This window comes from Tachysurus vachellii, chromosome 3 (genome assembly GCF_030014155.1).
Source record: "Tachysurus vachellii isolate PV-2020 chromosome 3, HZAU_Pvac_v1, whole genome shotgun sequence".
Classification (NCBI taxonomy): domain Eukaryota; kingdom Metazoa; phylum Chordata; class Actinopteri; order Siluriformes; family Bagridae; genus Tachysurus; species Tachysurus vachellii.
In genome coordinates this window covers 21,588,943-21,610,607 of record NC_083462.1, presented here as the reverse complement: position 1 = coordinate 21,610,607, position 21,665 = coordinate 21,588,943, and the positions used below count along the sequence as shown (strand labels likewise).

Genomic DNA, 21,665 nt, shown 5'->3' with positions numbered 1-21,665 from the left:
GTAGATACATACAAACATTCCTGATGTGATCCCTTAATGGACCTTAAAAAATACCAACACAGTAGGTATGGGCGATATGGCCTAAAATCCATATTGCTATATACATTGCAGCCTCTTGCGATAACGACATATATTGCGATATATAAATTATAATAGAGCCATTTCAGAACAGGTTACACAGATCCTTAGGAAAGCCAAACTGCTAAATGTATTTTTTTTAAGAAATAAAGAAACGTATGTCGTTTTGAGAACATTTATTGTGCAAAAGCAAAACTGTAATTATGCAACAAAATGTCGCAGATAAATAAGTCTTTCCTTCTAAAATGCACTATACTTAGTTTAAGTCCTTGGTTCTTAAATGCCACCCAAGTTGCAGAGAACAGAAAAACTGGTGTCTTTTTAGTTAAGGAACATACACTGTACTGAAAATACTTCCAGTATTAATTAGGCAAAGAAAATTATTTTGTGTAAATGCACATATACTTTAAATAAAAACATATTTCAAACCTGCAGCCGAGGTAACGCATTTGGTTTTAAACATTTTGTTCTAATGAAATTAAAACTGGTGTCTTGTTAATAAAGGAACGGACACTGTGAATTAGCTCTTAGCTGTTAGCTCTTAACTTTTGCCCCACACACTCTACAGAGTATATGTTTCTGCTGCTCGTCGAACGGCTTAAATCCAAACCAAGTCCAAATAATAGATGTTGCACCGGTCTTTTTCACGAGCTCCTCTGTTTCGCTGACGCTTTCAGCCATGTTTATTCAAGATGACGAATATGATGATTTGTTGCAGCCGGCTGCAGCTTGTGGCTCTAAATTTCGCGGGTAGATTGCGTCATCAACATCGCGATAGTGCAATAGAATTAAAATCTCTATCATAGGCCAGTTTTGTATTGTTTATATCGCATATCGTTTATATCGCCCATTACTACAACACAGTTGTAGCCTTTTAACATAAAACCAAACCAAATACTTTTAAGCAAATACTAAGATAAAGAGCTGACATCCAGAAAAGTCTTTGGTGTGTGTAATATTTCTGTTCATTATTTCCTTCACTTGTATTTGTTTAACACATAAACACAGGAGATATATTGTGTTTCCTAGAATAACTGTTCATTAACACTTCTGATCTCTGAATATTAAAATTAATGAAGGCACATAGTAAATAAAACAAGATGCTATTTAGAAAAAGATAATTAAATAAAGCTATAACTGTATTTATTGTTACATGTTCCTTGTTAGTCCTCCTTTTACCTTTTAACTCACTTACACACTTTTCTTTATAATCTCTTAAGGCAAGAGAAATCCTGAGCCTTAGTTAATTCTTCATTGTCATGACATGTTGATCTGTGTATCGTCTTTCTCTTGTTTATATCGTGTGCTTAGCCTGTAGAAGCGTGTGTATCCACCACTGATTGTTTATGTGGTTTCCTGATCCCAGCCAAAGTTGAGTCTACAGCATCCTGTTTGTATGTGCTTTTGACCTTTGACCCGTATCCTGGAATCTGTTTTCAGTGAAACTATCCATCACATGCATCCAACCTCACAGAGCAATACTGTTAGAATTATTATCTCTGAACATGCAATGCTTATCCTATGAAATCTATGTTTATCAATTTGTCTGGTTATGAATAAATAAAGAGTATGAATATGGAGAATTATATAAATTACTATATATGTTAAATTGTAGCTGCAGTAACACACGGCTCTCCGTTTCTTGTGGATTTTGTGCTTAGTTAATATAAAATGTATTATATGTTAATGTAATGCATGCACATACTTTTGAAAGAATGGCATAGAGAGAATGGCAGCTCAAGCAGCCAATCAGAGAACGAGCCTGGCTGAACGCTCACCTGAGAGCACCACCTCGATCAGATCTCCCTCATGGATGTCGTCGGCAGAGGTGAGCCGCTGCAGGATGTTCTCCGAGTTCAGGTCATGGCGAAAGAGCATGATCTTGTCGTACATGCCAAAAAAGCCACATTCTGGAAACTGTAAACAGATAAGGACATACAGACAGGTTCGGTTATTTTACCATAGAAAAAAATCATAAAACTGCTTTTATATGACATTATAAAATATTAAACAACATCTAATGAAAGTCAAGTCAGGTTTCACAGTACACAAGACTACACAGAGTCCATAAAGCATGAGACAAGTGCAGGATGAAAATATACAAGACAGTACAAGTTAACTAATTTAGTCTTTACAGCTGAAGAGAATTCCGTGAGTTTACTGCATTGCTGCTGGTCTATTTCTTGAATTAGAGATATGACGTTTATTTCCTGTTGAATTAGAGATATCAGGCTAACTAGCAAACCCTGTATGTTAATGTGAGATATTTTTTATATTAGGAAATACAGAGTGGATTTTTCCTGCTGCCTGGCACATGGCTCAGTCTATCTGCAGCCTGTTTTACAGGAACAGAAGATATGAATGGACAGTTTTCCTGTTACCCAAAGTGCAAGCTATCAGCTAGTTTGGTGTCTGAGGTTAAGCTACATTTGTGTTGTTATTGTTTTGCACTGAAGTGGATAGAAGTAATAGAGGTCTACCTCATCCAAATTGTTTTATTAATACATTCCCTAATCTTTATTTAATCAAAGTAAAGCTCAATAATCTCATTTTAAAAGAAAAATATTTAGTAAAAAAGCAGTATGTGTCCCCATGTTCAAATGTAAAAAAAGAAAAAAGAAAAAAGAAAAACAATCTTCATACAGAACAGATGATAGTAAGTTAGAACTTTTAAAGCTAAAGAGCATAAAACACTAATTGAAACAGAGAAAGCACAGAAGATGTTAAAGCTTACAGCTTAAAACTTCTGTTTAGGCTCTAGCTAGCTTAGCCAGTGTTAGGCTTCTGTGCTAGCCTTCTTTGTTGATTTTGTTGGCTAGAAGGTCTGAGACAACAGCAAATGTTAGCAAATGGAAAACAATAAGAGTAAAACTATATCCAGGATACCTCTGACAGTGCAGTTTTCAGCTATGTGCTGAACAAAAAACAGGACAAGTTGTTTCCTAGTGTGATAGCCTTCCTAACAGTGGCCCATTACCTGTTAGCTTAATTAGCGGACAGTCATGTAGTTCAAACAACAAATACTGTTTTTGATGCTAACCTGCAAAAAGCTGATTCAACAAATGATTAATTAAAGCAATATGAATGTAATAGGGGCACGGTGGCTTAGTGGTTAGCACGTTTGCCTCACACCTCCAGGGTGGGGTTTCGATTGCCGCCTCCACCTTGTGTGTGTGGAGTTTGCATGTTCTCCCCGTGCCTCGGGGGTTTCCTCCGGGTACTCCGGTTTCCTCCCTCGGTCCAAAGACATGCATGGTAGGTTGATTGGCATCTCTGGAATTGTCCCTAGTGTGTGATTGCATGAGTGAATGAGTGTGTGTGTGTGCCCTGAGATGGGTTGGCACTCCGTCCAGGGTGTATACTGCCTTGATGCCCAGTGACGCCTGAGATAGGCACAGGCTCCCCGTGACCCGAGGTAGTTCGGATAAGCGGTAGAAGATGAATGAATGAATGAATGAATGAATGAAATATACACAATATTCCAGGTGGAAAACAATATGGGCAAATGGAAACGTGACAAAGTATTGCAGTGTGCTATAAAGTGCCTCAGTAGGAATAAGGTATTAACTGGATTAGAAACGGACAGCCATAAAAACAGTTCTTTAGCCTAGTTGACTGTGACCAGAAACTACAGAGTAAATTTGTGGATAATGGATAGTTTGTGCTGCTGCCTGGCACACTGCTCACTATATCTGCAACTGACACAGGTTTCAATGCTTTATAGGAAAAAGCATTACGCAGTTTACCAAAAAATATAGCCAAAAAAATCCTTGCTGTCTTATCTTATAGCCTTAATGTTTCTCTCAAGTCAAATTTTCCATGAATACATCACAAATGTCTACATAATAGATTAAACTAATGTCTACACATAAAGGATTAAACAAATCAAGATAAGATCCTCTAGACTGTTCCTGAGACTAGATAAAAGACATAATACACATAAATGATCATGTCTTCATGTAAAGTAGGTCAGTGTCATGCCTGTTGTGTGTTTATTGTGTATTCTGTACTGTGTATTCTCTTCATGATCAATTGAAATAGGGCGGGTTGGAAACCTGAACCTCACAGAGCAGCTCAGTCATTCATTCATCTGCCCGTCATCATCAATAATGCCTGAGGCTCAGCAAATGACACCCTACAGTCAGCATGTAGCATTGACACAACCTCTTGGTAACCCGGGGTAATCCCTCCAGTGAAGCACAGCCTCAACAATACGGCATTATGTTGGAGAAGGGTGGAACGATACAAAGCTAAAACAATGTTAATCATATGATCCCATGCATATGAATAAAAGAACAAAGTCTACCAGCTAACATGATAATGAGCAGCGCTGTCTCAGGATGCAGCCAGACTATTAGTAGACATGCTATACGCAACGCTCCAGAGAGCAACATAAATAATTTATGCTCTCCCACAGCAAAAAAATTATACAGAGCATTACTGCTAATATTTAGGACAGCCATATGTGCTTACTATTAGTATTGATAATTATCTAAAATGGTGGCTTTTAACTGAGCAACTTACTTTAAAACTCTTAAAGCTAAAGAGTTAAATGTATTAACATTGTAAAATAGAACTGATTATCTTTTCAGACACTGAAATACATTCTGTATGTTCTGATATATCACCTAAAGCGTGCATTAAAAACATAACTGTGTAAAAGTAAGCCGATCCAATGATGACTATGCCACCTAAAAAGCCTGTTTCGTGTGATTATCTTCATCGACCACTGATACAAAACATGTATGTGTCTTTGCTGCAAACCGTCACAAATAGTTCAGGAAAAAAACATCGATTTTTCTCACGCCGCCTGAATCAGTGACTCAATCCAGGTCACACTCTGGCTCTCCTGACCAGCCTGTCATGTTGATGCCCCTGGCTTTAGATAATGAAAGGCAGAAGTGCAGGTGGCAGCTTAGACAAAATAAAATAACGCAATTTACTCAGCTGAAAACAAATGGACGGTGTCTCAGGTGACACATTAAACAGCAGGTAAAACATCAAGAGAGTGACTCAGAGGACACATCTTATCATATTGTCTGGACAACAAGTCAGGCCACTGTTCAATCATCACTCATCTCAAAAGCACTGCTCCAAAACAGCATGTCACTGATTTTATTATCTAGTTTATTTTTTGTCCCATCTATTTTGTCGTGGTCTAGCGCTGTACTGTTGCAGTCGAGCTTGATCTAAATCCCTCTTCCAGGTTTGGAAAATATCAATGCAAAACATTGATCCTTCAGCGGCCTTCTGTTTGACCCGGTCACCTTTAAATGCTCAAACAATAATATAAATTTCCACTAGCTTTTTCAGTGTTATGTTAGCATCAACTTAACAGTAATGTCCACTGGGTGTTGATTTGAATCCTACTCAATCTTACTGGATTTCAAACATTTGTTAAATAAATAAATATAATATAAAAAGTACTTTGATTACATACATACAAATTAAATTAAATTAAAATATGGACATACAATTGTCCTGAAATTTCAAGTTAAAAATGTCCAGATGTACAAAACCTGACCCTAAATACTTCATACACATGGCCTGTGTCTTAATCGTAAAAAGAACCTAACGTAATGCAAAACTGGAATGAAGCAAAACAGCCCCATGAAGTTTAATATTGAATTAAATCATACAAATGTTTTCTAAAAGGTAAGCAAACCTTAAACCACTGTAATGGTGTGTTAATGGACATAGGCAGTTAGTCAAAAACTTGGAGACCTAAGCTACCTATAATTACCACCTTTGGGCAGTAAAAATGGCAGTGAAAATCCAAGTTAACTTTAGCTTATCAGCCTGGTGAGTAAACCCACACAGAATACATTAACTGCATCAGCTATATAAAAAGATTAAGGTGTAATTTTCAACAAGAGAACCCTAAACCAGCCAGTTAAATATTCTGCATGTGAATATGTACAACGTAATTAGCAAGTTAATTGTTAGCTCTTGCCATTTATCCCCTGTGAGTCTCTGCCCAAGCCTACACCCCCAGTTCACCCTATTTCCACCCCAAAGCAAGCCCCCAACCCCACCTCACCCTAGCTCCGGTTAACAACTGTGAAAAGAATGTGAACAAGGTAATTTGGAAACTTTGTTGGGAACAACAAACTAATACTAACCAACGTATAATAATAGACTATGCAGCAGCTCTTCAATATCAATGTATCAATTCAGTATCGATGAACACAGAAGAACACAATACAGACAGCAGTGTCCAAGACAAACCTGTTATCTGAAACATTAGCTTAATTTCCTGTGGCTTCATTTCTTTTTAAGGCCTGTAAACAGTTACACCATTTTATTGAGTGAGGAGTAAAACAGCATTAAGTTACCGTCCAGATAACAACCTACAGTATGTTCTACAACATTTTCTTGTTTAGCTGTTTCTTATGGTGTCAGTAACGTCTAATGATTTTGTGTATTTTCTGAGATACGTGTTTCTGATTGCACTATAATTAAAGTATTTCATCTAACAATGCTAAGATGGTGTTGTTCTGTATCATCTCATTCTCATGTCTCACTTTAATCTTATCTCATTTCTCTTTGGTTTGATGAACAGCATGGAGATTGCTAAAACCTCCCAAAAAAAAACCCATGAATGTTCAAAGTTTTCAGAAGTCTGTGTCATGAGATAGAAATCAGGTTTAAATAAAAGTATGGCCACTTACAGGATACAAAATATTTTTCCCCATTCTAAACAACAGCGATAAATCTAGATACAGTGGGAGTCAGAGCATCTGTTGTGTAACTCCTCCAGTTTTGAATTGTTGCAGGGAGTTAAATACTGAGGAACTGATCTGCCACATCAACCAGGGTGGAGGAGAAACAAGAGCTTGCAAAATTCCTCCTTCCCCAGAGATTCAACCAGACACATTTGGATAAATTGAGATATATAGAAATATTCAAATCGATTTTAAAAAACCCTCTATCTGAATCATTATATTTTCACTTCTCTAAATAAAGCAAGTCTCTGCTTGCATATGTATATATTTGTATATACACACACACCATGCACCTCTCTAAGTGGCATCTGTCACAAAGGCAAAGTTATTCAGCTAATGCCGTGGCAGCTCACAAATCTTTCACCTCGCTCCAGTGATCAGGAAAACAAAACAGGAAGCACGGCTGACTGGATGCGAGCCACCATGACGCCGAGCACCGTCACTAGGATGGAGGAGACCCAGCGTGAGATACATTGACTCCCACCCTCACATTGTGAAATACACTATAGTCCTTCAGGAATTAGGGCCTTTCCCTTGACATCTGAGTTACTCTAACACCTACACTACAAAGGCAATTGTGTGTATTGCTAGTATGTCCTGAGTAACAGAAAAAAAAATTGGTTCAGCTACACTGTTTTGTTTTCTTGAGGCGAATCCGAAAACAGTACATTGTTTCTCCATTTCCTGCTAACATGGGGTCAGTATTGGTTCTGTTCTCCAGTGAAACACTTTAAAACTGCGTTAGATGTAATAGATTTGTGGAGATTCACTAACATACTGTACAAACATGACAATAGACCGATTGTGTAGCTATACAAAAAAAAATCTTTGTTAGCATTAGTACAGTATGCTAATAAAGTAGGTCATAAAATAATGTCCACCATATAATTTTAGTCAAAATTGTCCAAAGAAGTTGAGCTAATTCAGCTGTTGTTGTGAAAATGAAATGCCACACCCCCACACAACACCACGGCATGTTTATTGCAACAGACCTAATGACTAAGAACCAGTTCGATGGATTTTTTTACGCTTAGTTCTTTTGAGAAGCTCCTCTGAAGCATTCCGATAATTTAGAAGAAATTATATATTCACATATTTATCAATCACAATACCGCTAGAGATTTTAATGGTTTTGGCTTGAATCCCTGGCATTCTGCTCAACAATTCAAAGCTTTGATATCTGTATCAGTCCCAGTGAATGAGGTGTGGCCTCTGTACTTGGTGTCATGTCTGGTATCATGAACTGTGTCTCAATTATAAAATTGGCTCACGCGATTAAGGCTCTGAGTTGTTGATTAGAGGATCGGGGTTCAAGCCCCAGCACTGCCAAGCCGCCACTGTTGGGCCCTTGAGCAAGGCCCTTAATGCCTTGCTGTGTCATGACCAACCCTCTGACCCCAACCTCCAAAGTTGGGATATGCAAAGAAAATTTTCACTGTGCTGTAATGCATATATAACAAAATAAAGGTTTCAATTCCTCTAAGTTTGAACACTAATGCAATAGGAAAACTGGTTATTGTTATTAAATTCAATAAAATTAACTCTGCTGGGTTACATGATAGTGTGGCTACATAATTTCTGTTCTATAACTATATATACAATAGTCTAATATTGTGTTAACAGGAACTATAATAGAGTATTTAATAACTGTTTTAACATGAACTTGAGTATATTAGTACTTTGTGTGACTCCCAGTAACATTTCAAAATTTTACCACATAAAGTCTGATATTTTTAATATTCTTTTTTTAAAATAAATGAATGGATCAAAATAGTAGATTTAAGTTTCTCTGAGGACCCCATTTGTGAAACAAGCAACCCCATGTAGGGTTATGACCTTTTGTGACCTTTTATTAATACCTTTTGGGTTTTTTTTTCCAGAACTACATAAAGTGTACTGCATCCAAAACTATTTTAAAAGCCTGGGAATAATTTAGTTAAAGGCAAACACTCCCATTAACATTTTACCCACATTAAGTGCCAGTTTCACAGTAATGCATTAAAAAAACAAAGCCAGTGTTCAGTCTGCTCCAAAACTGAAGGCCAAAAGCCCTTAACGTTGATGTGTGTCCATCGTTACCCAAACTCGTGCACACAGCTGCAGAAGCATCTCCTTGGATACCCAGGAGAGCATTACCTGATCTTTGCCCTGTGTAACCATGGTAGTGTTGTAGCATGCGCACACACACATACACACACACACAACCAAAAGGAGTTACATGTTGTTGCGGAAATCAGGCCAGTTTTTTTCCACTTTTGATAATCATCAAGCTTTTGAGCCGGGGTTTGAAAATACCGGGGTCATTAAATCCATTAACAGCTGACTAAAACTCCACTGCTTAGACATGAGGGTGCTCAGAGCATTAAAACCTGGCTAATGGATAAAGGGCGCAAAGTCGTGCATATGCGTGTGTGTGCGAGCAGGCATGAAAAGACGTGCGTGTGTGTGTGTGTGTGGCCTGATAGAACCCTGACCATGCATCTTGTTTTGTGATTTGTAATACAGGCCTGGTATTTTTTGGACTGCAAATGCAAATGTTATCATTAAGAAAGAATATAAGTAAAGCAGTTCTTTAAAATACTAAAACAGTGGTGGACAAATCAGTAGCTCAGATCGTTATGTTGTCCATTTTTTTCTAACCACTCTCTAGAAGAGTGACTCAGAGAGCTACAATGAGTTGTTTCCAGATCACCTTGCGTCACCCAGCCGCAACAATACAAGTGCTCGGATGCTCCTTTGTTTTCTCTACAAAGACACTGTACTGGCAGTGTTGGTTTTCTTCCTTATAAGAGGTTCCCCATATGACAAAAAACATATCTGCTAGCAAATGATGGTGAACATATATTACAGGTACAAAGCACAAGGAATGAAGATGTATTCTGTCATTTATTCATGTATTCATCTTCAGTAAGCACTTTATCCTGGTGAGGAAACAGCGGATTCAGAGCCTATCCTGGGAACGCTGGGCGAGAGGCGGAGCCTGGAATTGAATTACCTAGCATGTCTTGACGTCTTGAGTGGATGAATATTTAAAAACAATTAAAGCTGGGCTGTGAGCTCAAATTATTGCTGATAAACAAGAGAAAAAACACATGAACTAGTTAATTAAGTAACTATTGTTATTGACTAATTTCTGTATCAGCGCAAGTAAGGCTATAAACACAAGGACTTCTGTTACAGGAAAATAATGTGGCAAGACATGTGCTAAAGTATTACAGCATCTCTAAGTGTTACTTCCTGTCATACTGCGCCAAATTGCTTCATTTAAAAACATCAAGCTTTTACTAGCAACGTTATCCTGCTATAACAGCTACACACAGCATCATTTTATTCCCTTTCTCCTGAAGTTAATAAACAAAATCTGTTGCAGCAAGACTGAATAGCATCTCATATTATGTCTTGAGGACTTTCCCATGATGGAAAAACTTAAATATGTAGTTTTATCCCTGACTTTAATAAAGTGTTGAAACAGATGTCAGACTCCTTTTTCTCACCACATAAAATGTCAATATATAAACAATTTCTTAATTGTTAGGAGCTAAAAAAGGAGAATTCTGTGCTTGAAATTTTGCCAATTGAAGTAATTTTCCATAATAAAATCACAAACATATTTTATAAAAAACTAAAATAAAAAAAAAACCTCTGCAAAATGATTAATTATATGTTGTTCATTTGGCTTAGGTTATATGAACTGACAGACCTACAAGTTGTTATGAATGAGCTGTTACTACAAAAACAAAAATCAGTCTATTATAAAATAAAATCCATTAGATAATCAAAATGACTTCATATTACCTTTGACTGGTAATATGAAAAACAAAAACATGCCTACTGGTTTTAAAATGAGCCGCAGAAGTCGCGACAGGTCACAGCTCCATTTCACAACTCATCATTAATGTGAATATACGAGCACAGCCATGATGTACAGTACAACCAAGACAGGAGCAGCACATCACATCAACTCAACAGCACAGGCACCTAATCATAGATCTGTTAGGTGTGATGAAGCTTGACTGTAGACATGGGAGTAAAAAAGGGAACGAGAGTCTGACAGGACTAGCATCAAAAATCCCTATGTTTCCAAACCACATAGATTTAAATACAGAGTCTATGATCATTCTTTACACACCAATGACTAATATTTTAAAAATAGTCCAATATGTTGGTAGTTTTTCTTTGTATTTTCTTGAAATAAGTATATACGTACACACACATACTGTATGTGAATATTTAAAGCTATATCAAAACATTTATAAAACTATTTTCTCTATTTATGATTCATGTGAAAGTGAAAAGTAAAAGTGATGTGACATACGGCTAAGTATGGTGACCCATACTCAGAATTCGTTCTCTGCGTTTAACCCATCCAAGGTGCACACACAGCAGTGAACACACACACCGTGAACACACACCCAGAGCAGTGGGCAGCCATTTATGCTGCGGCACCCAGGGAGCAGTTGGGGGGGTTCAGTGCCTTGCTCAAGGGCACCTCAGTCGTGGTATTGCCGGCCCGAGACTCGAACCCACAACCAGACTCTCTAACCATTAGGCCACGACTTCCCCACTATGTCATCATAGACAGTAAGTGTAGACGGATACAAATGCAGTGCAAAAAGGAATATTTAAAAAAAATCCCAAAACTCAAACCACGATCAACATCAAAATATAGATATTGGTCAGGTACTGATCTGAAGTAAGCCACCATGCAACCTCTGCTGGGCCCTTGAACAATTCCTTTTACCCTCGTTTACTTAGTTGTATAAATGAGATTAAAATAATTTGTGTCTGCCAAATGCTATGAATGTAAATGTAATGAATGTAGAATAGGTAGAAAAAACCTGTGATTCAATAAGCAGGGAATAATCCAGAAACCAGAACAATAACCAGTTGGGGGGAAAAAATTGGTTTGTAAAAGCAGGCACAGGAACACTGAGAGTGAAAAGTCCTGATATGTTGGAGTGTGTTATTGTGAACATGTGTGTGTAATCAGTAAGATGGTGAGGTGGTATTGTGTAGTACTCTGGGTAAGTGTAGTTCACTCTCGCTTCCAGAGACTCTCTACTCTATATATTACACTTTGTATAGCACTTTATGTCAACCTTTTAGTGCTTTTTTTAACATTGTGACTGTTCCTGTTGATTAGAGTCAGTCACATTCAAAATAAATTTTGGAAAAACTAAATTTTACTCTAAACATCCATATGTTAACATATTAGCAGGACTGCTCAGACAACAGCTCAGAGAACTAGCATGTGGTACAGTGAGGAACTGTCGTCATTCACACAGTCACACCGGCTCAAAATAAACTCCCTGCCATGATGTTTCACTCGTATTTCATTTATGGCAACCGTTTTCCTGCACTGCTGATGCTGTATAATCCACTGTGGGTTTAAGTGAGAACAAGGGCTAAGTGTGTCCATCAAAGCAAGCAACCAGCCTCTGAATACCATCACATGATGGAGAAACAGACAGTAAAGAGGATGTGAGCTTTATGAGCTGTTTATGTAGAGCATGTTGTTTGCATTCGTGTGCCACAGTGTGCAGTTGTTTCCTCAAAAAAGATATGGGTAAAAAAAAAAAAAAAACGCAGAATAAAAAGAAATCGTGTTGAAACTTAAAGATATCACAAGCTCTAATTTTGCTGAGGTGTTGCTTAAAAAACATCAATAAGTGATTACTATAGACACAAGAAAGTGTCTTGTCCAGATTTTATCAAAATTCAAGCATTTCACAGAGAAAAAAAAGCTAATAAAGCAACTGCTAAAATAATTAAGGTGCGTCTCAATCGCTAGTTCACGGCCATTTTATAGACATCATATTACATCATCACCGGTGCACACTGGATGTGACACATAAGCAACGTGTCTGTAAAGAGTAAGCAACCATCAGTCCAATCCAGACAACCTGCGAGCAACAATGACACAATGGCAAGCTTCAGTTTTTATCAAGGGATCAAATTCTCACATGTACAATAGTGTAAAATAAACCTGACGTTTGTGTAGTCAAACTTTAGAGCAGCTGTATTTACAGCATGGTTCACGTGAAACAGTTCGTTTCTAAGTAAATAAATAAAGTTATTAAATAATCGAAACACTGAAGGCAACTTGTTTATGACACACATTAAAACATTACATTCGGTCTGTTTTCATTTTTCTACCTACTAAATCTCTAAACCTTTAAAAGCTATGTTTCTGAATTAAGAACAAAAAGACATTAAAAAACAGTAAATTAAATAAATATTTTAAAGACAAATTTTGACAACACACAGCTGCTGAAAGTTGCAGTTTCTACTTTAAAAAAAAAACAACATTTAAAATGTTGTCAAATTAACATGTACATGATCATCTTTCAGCCCAGGTTTTGTTAAACAATTTAAGTATTAAAAGTGATCCGTCTTCATGATTACAATTAAATCAATTATTCTAGCATCAAAACATATACACTGCTTGGAAGTTGTCGCTCATGCGCCATGTTCCAGGGTTACTTTGTCCTTGCGAAGTCTCCTGGTTTGAGCGATGCACATATCAATCATTCTGCCAGCAAATCATGTTAATATTAACTTGTGGAAGCAGAAGAACTCGGAAGGGTTAAAGCTACTGAACCAAAACAGGTCCCAAGTGAATGTGCTGTAACGTGAGAGTCGGCATGACACATTTTTTATAAATTTCCATCAAAACAATTGACCTCAGTTAATTACATTTAACTGAGTGTTCTTTTTATTCTAGGAAATAATAACAAGTTAACATGCTACGACAACATAATAAACATTCATTACAGAGAATACATTTTGTACTGCAGTTAGGTTTTTAATTTTCTTTTCCTTTTTTTTTTTTTATAATTTTGTACAAATTTGCTCAGAAAATCTCTAGTTAATATCATCTCCTACTATAAAAATTCTTATAACTGTAATCATTAAGCTTCCAGTTCGCCTTGTTCCAGCTTGTGATCAACCAGGACTGAAACCTGATGTTAATAAAGATATGTCTGATATCTGCACAAGCCTGTGTTTATTTAAACTTTTCATACAGCCTGCTGAGAACAGGAAAGCAATGCATGATGGGATTAACACAGGCAGGCAGAGGGTGTTTCCTGCTGCTGTTTCCATGCCTTGTGGCCATCCAGAAGGACAAAAGCATGGTGTCTGAGGTAGCGACAATCGGAAACAGGACTGTGAGGAATAATTGTTTCGCTTTGATACACACAGCTACTTATCTATGGAAAGATGGAGAAATCTTCATGTCACTGACTTTTATCAGATCTAGATAACATGCAAAATAGTTTGAATGTAACCTATGTAGCCATTGTGCACTCACGCTCTTTAACCAGTATACAGGATAATTGCCTAACTATCTAAGTGTCCTTTCCATTGCAGCAGTGAACTGGATAATAGGATTGCTTTATACGCTTTAAAATCTAAACAATAAAATAAGCAACCAAGTATTAATGTCTTTATTCAGGTTTCACTATGGACTGTAGTGATATTTTAAAGTGTCTACTGTATAACAGCAGCATGACCTTTATCTTGAATATTTCACACCACACGGAGACATGTGATGTTAATACTAAAGGAGATAGAGGATTATCCTCTCCAAAACTCTTTCTGTGATTATATATTTTCAGATCTTTCTATACTTTATGGTATAATTACATAATAACTACTTAAACTTTTTGTGTGTTTTTTTAATGTGTTGTTATTTAACAAAGAAATATGTAGAAATGTTGTACGATACAAAGACGTTAATGTTTCTGGAAGGCGTCTCAGCTCTACAAAGTCTTAACGACAGATGACTTTTCTAATATTCAGTCTCATATCTAGTATTCATATAACATCCAGCAATGAGTGTGTCTTTCCTGCTCAACTACATGTGAAAAGTTAAAATTATGTATATTTTCTTTTTTCGTTCCATCCTTTCCATCATGACCAACGTGCTTAATGGACATCAATCCTGGAAATGTTTAGCCATTTATCTGAGAGACCTTAGTAGGCTTCTTCATTTTCTGTTTATGAACTAGCCTTCTCTATCCACAATAAAAGAATTGTCCCTTGCTGAGATATTCATTTTGTTTTTAGCAATGTACAGATCTGTTTGTTCTTTCTGTCTGCTCCACATGCCTTTTTGGAACCTTGTCTTTCAGATGTATATATTTTGTCAGAGCATGTTGCTGGGTTTGAAATACACAGAAATAATATATATATAAGCCCTTAAACAGAGTGACTTACAATTTTCTCATTTATACAGCTGAGCAATTGAGGGTTAATGGCCTTGCTCAGGGGACCAGCAGTGGCAGCTTGGTTGCCCTGGGATTCAAACTAAAGACCTTCCGATCAGTAGTCCGACACCTAAACCACTGAGCTACCACTTTCACGTTTCTGACACATCCAAAACAATGTCCTGCCTTACGGAACCTATTGGTTTACCACAAGCTCTTAAGCGTTTTTTTTTAGGATGTATAAGCATTTGAGAAATGCATCAATCCTGAAGATACAAGGCGTGTTGAATGTTCTGCAACAGTGACGAGAAGGTGCTGAGGTCAAATCCCAGGACTCGGGATTTTCACCTTGAACTGTCAGGCTGTATGTTCAATTCCAGTGGTGATAGAAAATTGCAGAATTCAATTATCAAGAAATATTAAATGTATAATTCTCTTCTTTAATTCATACTGGTTTTGGTTGATTTATTGGATTTGTTTGGTCCCAGCTAACAATTATTTCCCAGTTACCATTAAGCAATCAAATGTAACCTAGATTAATTTGTAGAAATGTGCAAAATTCATTATTATTAATTTATAAAAATTTACATAATGTAGTTAAATTTTAATTACATAAATAAAACAACTTAATAATTACACTGTTAGTAAAGTTAGTTGTTGTTTAACAGTGTTAGTTTCAGGACTAAATGCCTGCATGCAGTAGCAGTGTTCTCCGGATGTGAAGACTCATTAAAATAACCCAAGTTAAACATCTCCACTCAAGTAAATATTGATGCTTGTGAAGGTGGTAGTCTCCACATGGGAAACTTTAACCAGGCTGAAAATAGCCAAAGCAAGACAAAAACACAAAGTCCAGACAGTTTGAACATAACACACAGGCTGAAAAGGACGGTCCACCTCTCTACCATCTTCCCCACATCCTGACATCCGTTCAGTACAGCCGTCAGCTCAAACTCCTGAACTCTCCATGTAATCTACAACGGCAAAATCAGTCTCCAAATATAAGTACAAGGTTTAACTACAGGACGCTATCTTATTACAGAGCAACCAAATAAACTCATATCATAGAGAGATATCACCATTAAACCATTCTGAAGATTGGACTATGGGCAGCTCAGTGCTTAATACTAAGTGAAATCAATCAATGTACAAAAGCTGCTGTTCAGAACCAGTTTAACCATTTTTATTTTATAAAAATATATTTTATATATTATTCTTTTATGAAGAAAAGTTATTTTTATTTTATAAAAATATATTTTATATATTATTCTTTTATGAAGAAAAGTTAAAGTTGGAAAACTTTAAAAAAGAGACATTATTTGTCATCATGAAATAAAATAACACTTCCAAAATTCTACTGTAATAAAGAGGGGAAATATACCGGATATATTGAATCACCTGATCACCTGAGCTAAACTGAATACAGTTTGGACAGACATACATTGGTGAGCATTAAACCTTACATGTTCACACAGATTACACAAGGAATTGTTCATAGACCACCAATCGGAATTGTGTCAAGGCCCAGATTTTAGATGCACACTCAGACAAAACTCCAGAGGTCCTCTGTGGAACATGTTAGAGGTTCAACCACCTCTGTAGCCCTTAACTGATTAGATCTTTGTGGTAAAGTGGCAAAAGAGAAGAAATTCTTTGATGTATAGCATATCGTAACTATGTCAATCATGACAAACAAGATTGTATTCTGATGGGACTAAGATTGAAGCCCCAGTGTCACATCTAGAGGAATACCATCTTCTTCTACTTTTGGCTTTTTTCATTAGGGGTTGCCACATCAAATCATCTGTTTCCACCTAATTCTATCCTCGGCATCCTCTACTCTCACACATACATTAATTTAATGTGCTCTTTTAACACATCCATATCTCTCCTCTTTGCATCCTTGAAGAAAATGTTCAAAATTGCTCAGAACCTCTAACACTGGCACAACAAGATTGAAAGACAGTCAGAACATTGCAGGAGTGTCTTCAGAACTACTCTGTAAGTGTCTCTGAGTGACATAGTCAACAAACAGACTTGACTGTCATGAAGCAAGAGAGACCTAAAAATAAGTGAAACTTCCCATCCACCTTGACAGAGCCTGAGAGGTTCTGCAGAGAAGATCTACAAACTCAAATGTAACAAGCTATAGAGGGAATATATACACCAAAAAAGCATAGAAAGGATCCGTAAATTTATTTGATATATCTGTTTTCTGCATAATAAATAAATGCCTCTGCTATTAAATAAAGTAACAAAGAGAATTCATTGTAAAATAAGGCCAAAGAAAAGCATAAGGAAAAGGTGAAACTGGGATATTTCTGAATGCACTGCAAGTATCAGTAATAACAAAATAACACTAAAAGATACATATTTCCACATTCTGCGGGTTGCGTGATAAAAACATTTTGTGTTACTGCTAATGCATCCGGATTCTATTACAGACTCATTAGATCACGCTGTTGCAGTAAATATTTAAAAGTTTTGAACTTTGAAAGGAATTTAACATCACAGTAACATCTGTGATTCATGATGTAACTCATGAAAAGTCTAAACTCCAGATAACACCTTCTGTTTCTATACACAGTTTTAATGAACTTGGCGAGCGGCGTCTTAAATAACATGCGTTAATGACCTTTTCTGAGATGTGTGTTTACCCTCAGCACGACGCAACACAACTCGGGATTCCACTGCACAAGTGTAATGGATGTAAATAGCATATTATAATTTTTCTGATGCATTTGTCATTTATTAAAACTAACGTGTGACAATCGTTTGCGCAAAATGACTACTTTTTTAGCCACAAACTCGACTTGATCAACACACCTCTGTAACTAGTGAGAAAAACATTAGAGTCTGCTACAAAATGCGGGTCTGTACCTTTACAGCCAATATAGCGGTAACCATTAACATCAGACTGTAAAGCCTTATTTAGCTGTGAAAACACACTTCCTGTGACGGTCTCTTAATGGAATTCAAACTCTCCAGCAGAGTGGTTTATGCATTAAACAGGTAATGACCCTGAACTGTGCACACTAAGCTCGCTTACATACATGCTGCTTGATGTCAAGCATTCACTTTAAGGATGACTGCTCTGAAGGAGTGCAAAGCTTAATCACATACATTAATGTATTTAAAGGGGAATTTCTGCTTTCACATTACAGACTTAATATACAGATTGTTTTTAGAAACAGTGACGTACACATGCTTCCTTATTGCAAACCACATTACTTTGCTTATGGTGCCGAAATCTCGAATCTGATTGGTTTAGCAAAGTCAGCTACTGTATAACAACTTATATGGTAATGTTCTGTGAGGGGACATTTATTTAGCATATTTGGAAGGAGTCTCCAGTGTCAGAGCTTCATACCAATCGCAACAGAGTGTTCTATTAAGATTTCCACCTCAGGACAGACTTCAGAATAGAGGACATTGAGCTTTTTTGTTTCTTGGCGCATTTTTGTTGCATTTTGGCGCATCTCATAGCTGATTATTTCCTTTTAACAGCACAAAAAGTATTCCATTCTTTAAAGTGTAATCAATTACCAAAGTCTTCTTTACAAAAATGTCCATTTTACAGAACCTTTTTTGTAGTCCTTTAAGTGTCCTTCGGATATAATTAGCATGTCATGGTTTAAAGAAATTGGCATTACATGAATTGGGAAAAACATTAACGCATGTTATAAAGCAGAACAGAAGTATATAAACTCATGGTGTTTTTGAATAGAGGTAATTAAATAATCTGCATAGCAGAGTTGGGCAACATAGGAAAGCCTAAAGTAAATCCATAATGAGGAAATGAAAACAAGTACACTCAAATAAATATGTATTTCAATACTGCTTAGTAACCATGTAACAATGAATGAGTGGGTATAACTAGGCAAAGTAATCAATGACTAAATAGACAAAATTATCAAAGGATGAACACAACAGGAAAATCAACCAATTGTAGAACAGGGCGGAGACAGGACCAGAAAGTGAAAAAAAAACAAACGTCACAATAAAGTTGCGTCTAAGGCAACTTGTAATTCAGTGTCTAGCACCAGCAAAGACCCCTGAAATCACCTTCTTAACTTGAGATTTGAACTCATCGACTTTTGGTCAGTTTTTTCAGCTACCAGTTCCTTCCCAATTTACAGAGCGATGTCAAAAGGTGCTAAGTGTGAACACAAACCACTGTGAACAGTGTAAATTCCCATTTCACAACTTTTAAGTGAGTTTATAGCAGCACTGGCTGTTGGTTAAATCTATAACACTAACCATACTAATCTCTGCTTTGTCAAATCAACATTAGAGTTATCACTAGCAATAACTGATTAACTTGTTGCTATGTTCTCGCTATTGTCCGCTGCTGTTGTTGCATAAACGTTTTAAGCTCACTGTTATAGAACAGAACCAGAAGGCACTCAGGCCTGTAACTGTAAAAGTGAGGTTAAAGTAGGTTTTAATAAACGTTACATTTTCTGACAGAGAAAACAAAAGACATGCTTTCATGGAGGCGTCCATGTTTTTTTCCCACATCGTACACTGATCGTCCTGAGTTGGGAAAATACAAGTACAAGGCATGTTGTAAATGGAAAAGTACTGAGGATGCTTTAAGGTGCTCTGAGGAAATTTGTGACAAAGTTTTTAAAATATTCCAAAATTACATACTGTCCTAAGCTACAGATTTGGTAACTGTGAAACACAAAAACGTATTTTTATTGTAAGTTGAGCTTGACGTCTTCTCTCAGGTTTTCCAGCAAATTAGAGGTGTTAGCCATAATTTCCTTCCTGTGTTGGATCCCAACACATTTTGGCTACCTGAATATGCCAGCCAGGGATTAGTATAACAACCAGTTTTATAAAGTACAAATTTTATACAGTTACATATTTTGGATAATTACATAAATGAATAATTATTATATTATATTATAATGATACTCATCACGTGTACATCAGCAGCACAACACTAGACAGTTTTTTCTGCCAGTCTGAAAGCAGTTAGTTGTACATTACAATGAGGGAAACAGGGCCTCACACACTCGCTAAACCAAGACAAATTAGGATTCAAAGCCCTCTTTAAAGTAAACACTGAATTCTTGCATAGCCAGTAAATGATGTCAAAGCATGTCGGGAAGCAGATTCTTCACATCCCAGGAATTATAAATCCATCAGCTATTTAGCCTGTGCCTTTTGTAAGAGCAGTGTTTACAGACAAGTCTGTAAAGCATCACATGCTGACTCAGGTTCATGACCGTTCACTATCATCCGTCTCCTCAGCAGCCATAAAGTCATATAAAGTTAACTCGATATTTCAGTCATAAATCAAATGTACACAACATTCCTCTTATCTCAAATGCAGACAGTCAGCCATGACATGTCTGCTTCTCTAGTTCAGCATAGGAACTATACTGGAACTTACACCTTCTGATGTTCTATATACTGAATGTCTAAATTGTCTCACACTCACCTCAGACCATATCGATTTGTAACTAAATCTCAAACTCTGCATCTGTATCTCAAGCACGTTTGTGTGGTTCCTTACACTGTGTTCTAACGGTGTTATTTCTATCTAAAAGTAATTATAAGAATGTTGCAGAGTTAAAACTGTCATAGCTTAGAACGGTGACTGGTGTCACTCTGTGAAGGACTCCGATACGATGTGTTACCACAAGTAGCAGCTGAATTTTATGTTGAAGAAATTCAAATGACAGATTATATGTCTTTAGTATCGTATTTTTTCGGAATACTTTTGATTAAACTTGCATCTTGTTAGATTGGAGGATACAAGCTCGATTTTCTTAACTTCATTTCCCATAAAACCTCAGAAGCAGATTGAATACATACAGTAACATTTTTGGATGAGGTAACACTTTCAAATTCTAATGTATGAATGTCCGACACCCAAAAATGTATTGTTGAGATTTTCAGCTCATTGTGTTCACGTGAAACGTAATCCACATTTTTATTTGTGTTTATTCTGTAAAAGTTATATCATGTGATATTTTCTCCACTCTTGGAGCACAGAGCTGATTAAGCAAGTCTTGTGATGTCTGACACCAAATATGAATGAGTGGCGAACAAACCGCCTCCACCTCTTCCTCCTCACTGCACATAATCCTCCACTCTTCCTCCTCCACACACACACTCAGATACCCAACGGGACAGAATGACGACCGGGGAGGAGAGGGAAACACCCCCTCTTCCCCCACCCACTGACTTCCTGTCGACCTGAGGGGCTGCCCCCTCCCAACACTACACACACACTGGGATGTGGTGGCTAACACGCATGCTCATCCAGCTGAATCATGTCTACCTCATAACATTACACCAAATTGAATTTACAAAAGCGAGTAACCATAGTGCTTAACAACAGCATACTGACAGTGTATCCATACCCATAACTATGTTACCCGTTACCCGTACCCATAACTATGTGGTCACTAAGAGCCTGTGTTTCTATGGACGCTCTTCTCAAAGGTCTTAAAAAGTTAACTACCAATATAAATGTCAAAAGGAGCACGGCTGCACAATTTCAGTCACAACAACACAGGATGCAGGTCATGTGCAGGTCAGAAAAATTAATAGCTGCTCGAAACTTAGCATCCAAGCTGAAACTAAACCAGCTTACTCAGACTGCATCCAACTTATTGTGTGAAGCACTGACTAG

The 21,665-nt window shown here is 37.0% G+C and overlaps 1 protein-coding gene across 3 annotated transcripts in view; it reads right to left on the bottom strand.

The window, feature by feature from the left end:
* LOC132843142 (serine/threonine-protein kinase D3-like) overlaps positions 1-21,665 on the bottom strand; it is a 51,171-nt gene that overhangs the window by 25,071 nt on the left and 4,435 nt on the right. For all 3 annotated transcript variants that reach the window (XM_060866267.1, XM_060866268.1, XM_060866266.1), the window contains exon 3: positions 1,857-1,995. In XM_060866267.1, the coding sequence (XP_060722250.1) occupies positions 1,857-1,995 (139 nt within the window). The remainder of the gene's footprint in view (positions 1-1,856; positions 1,996-21,665) is intronic.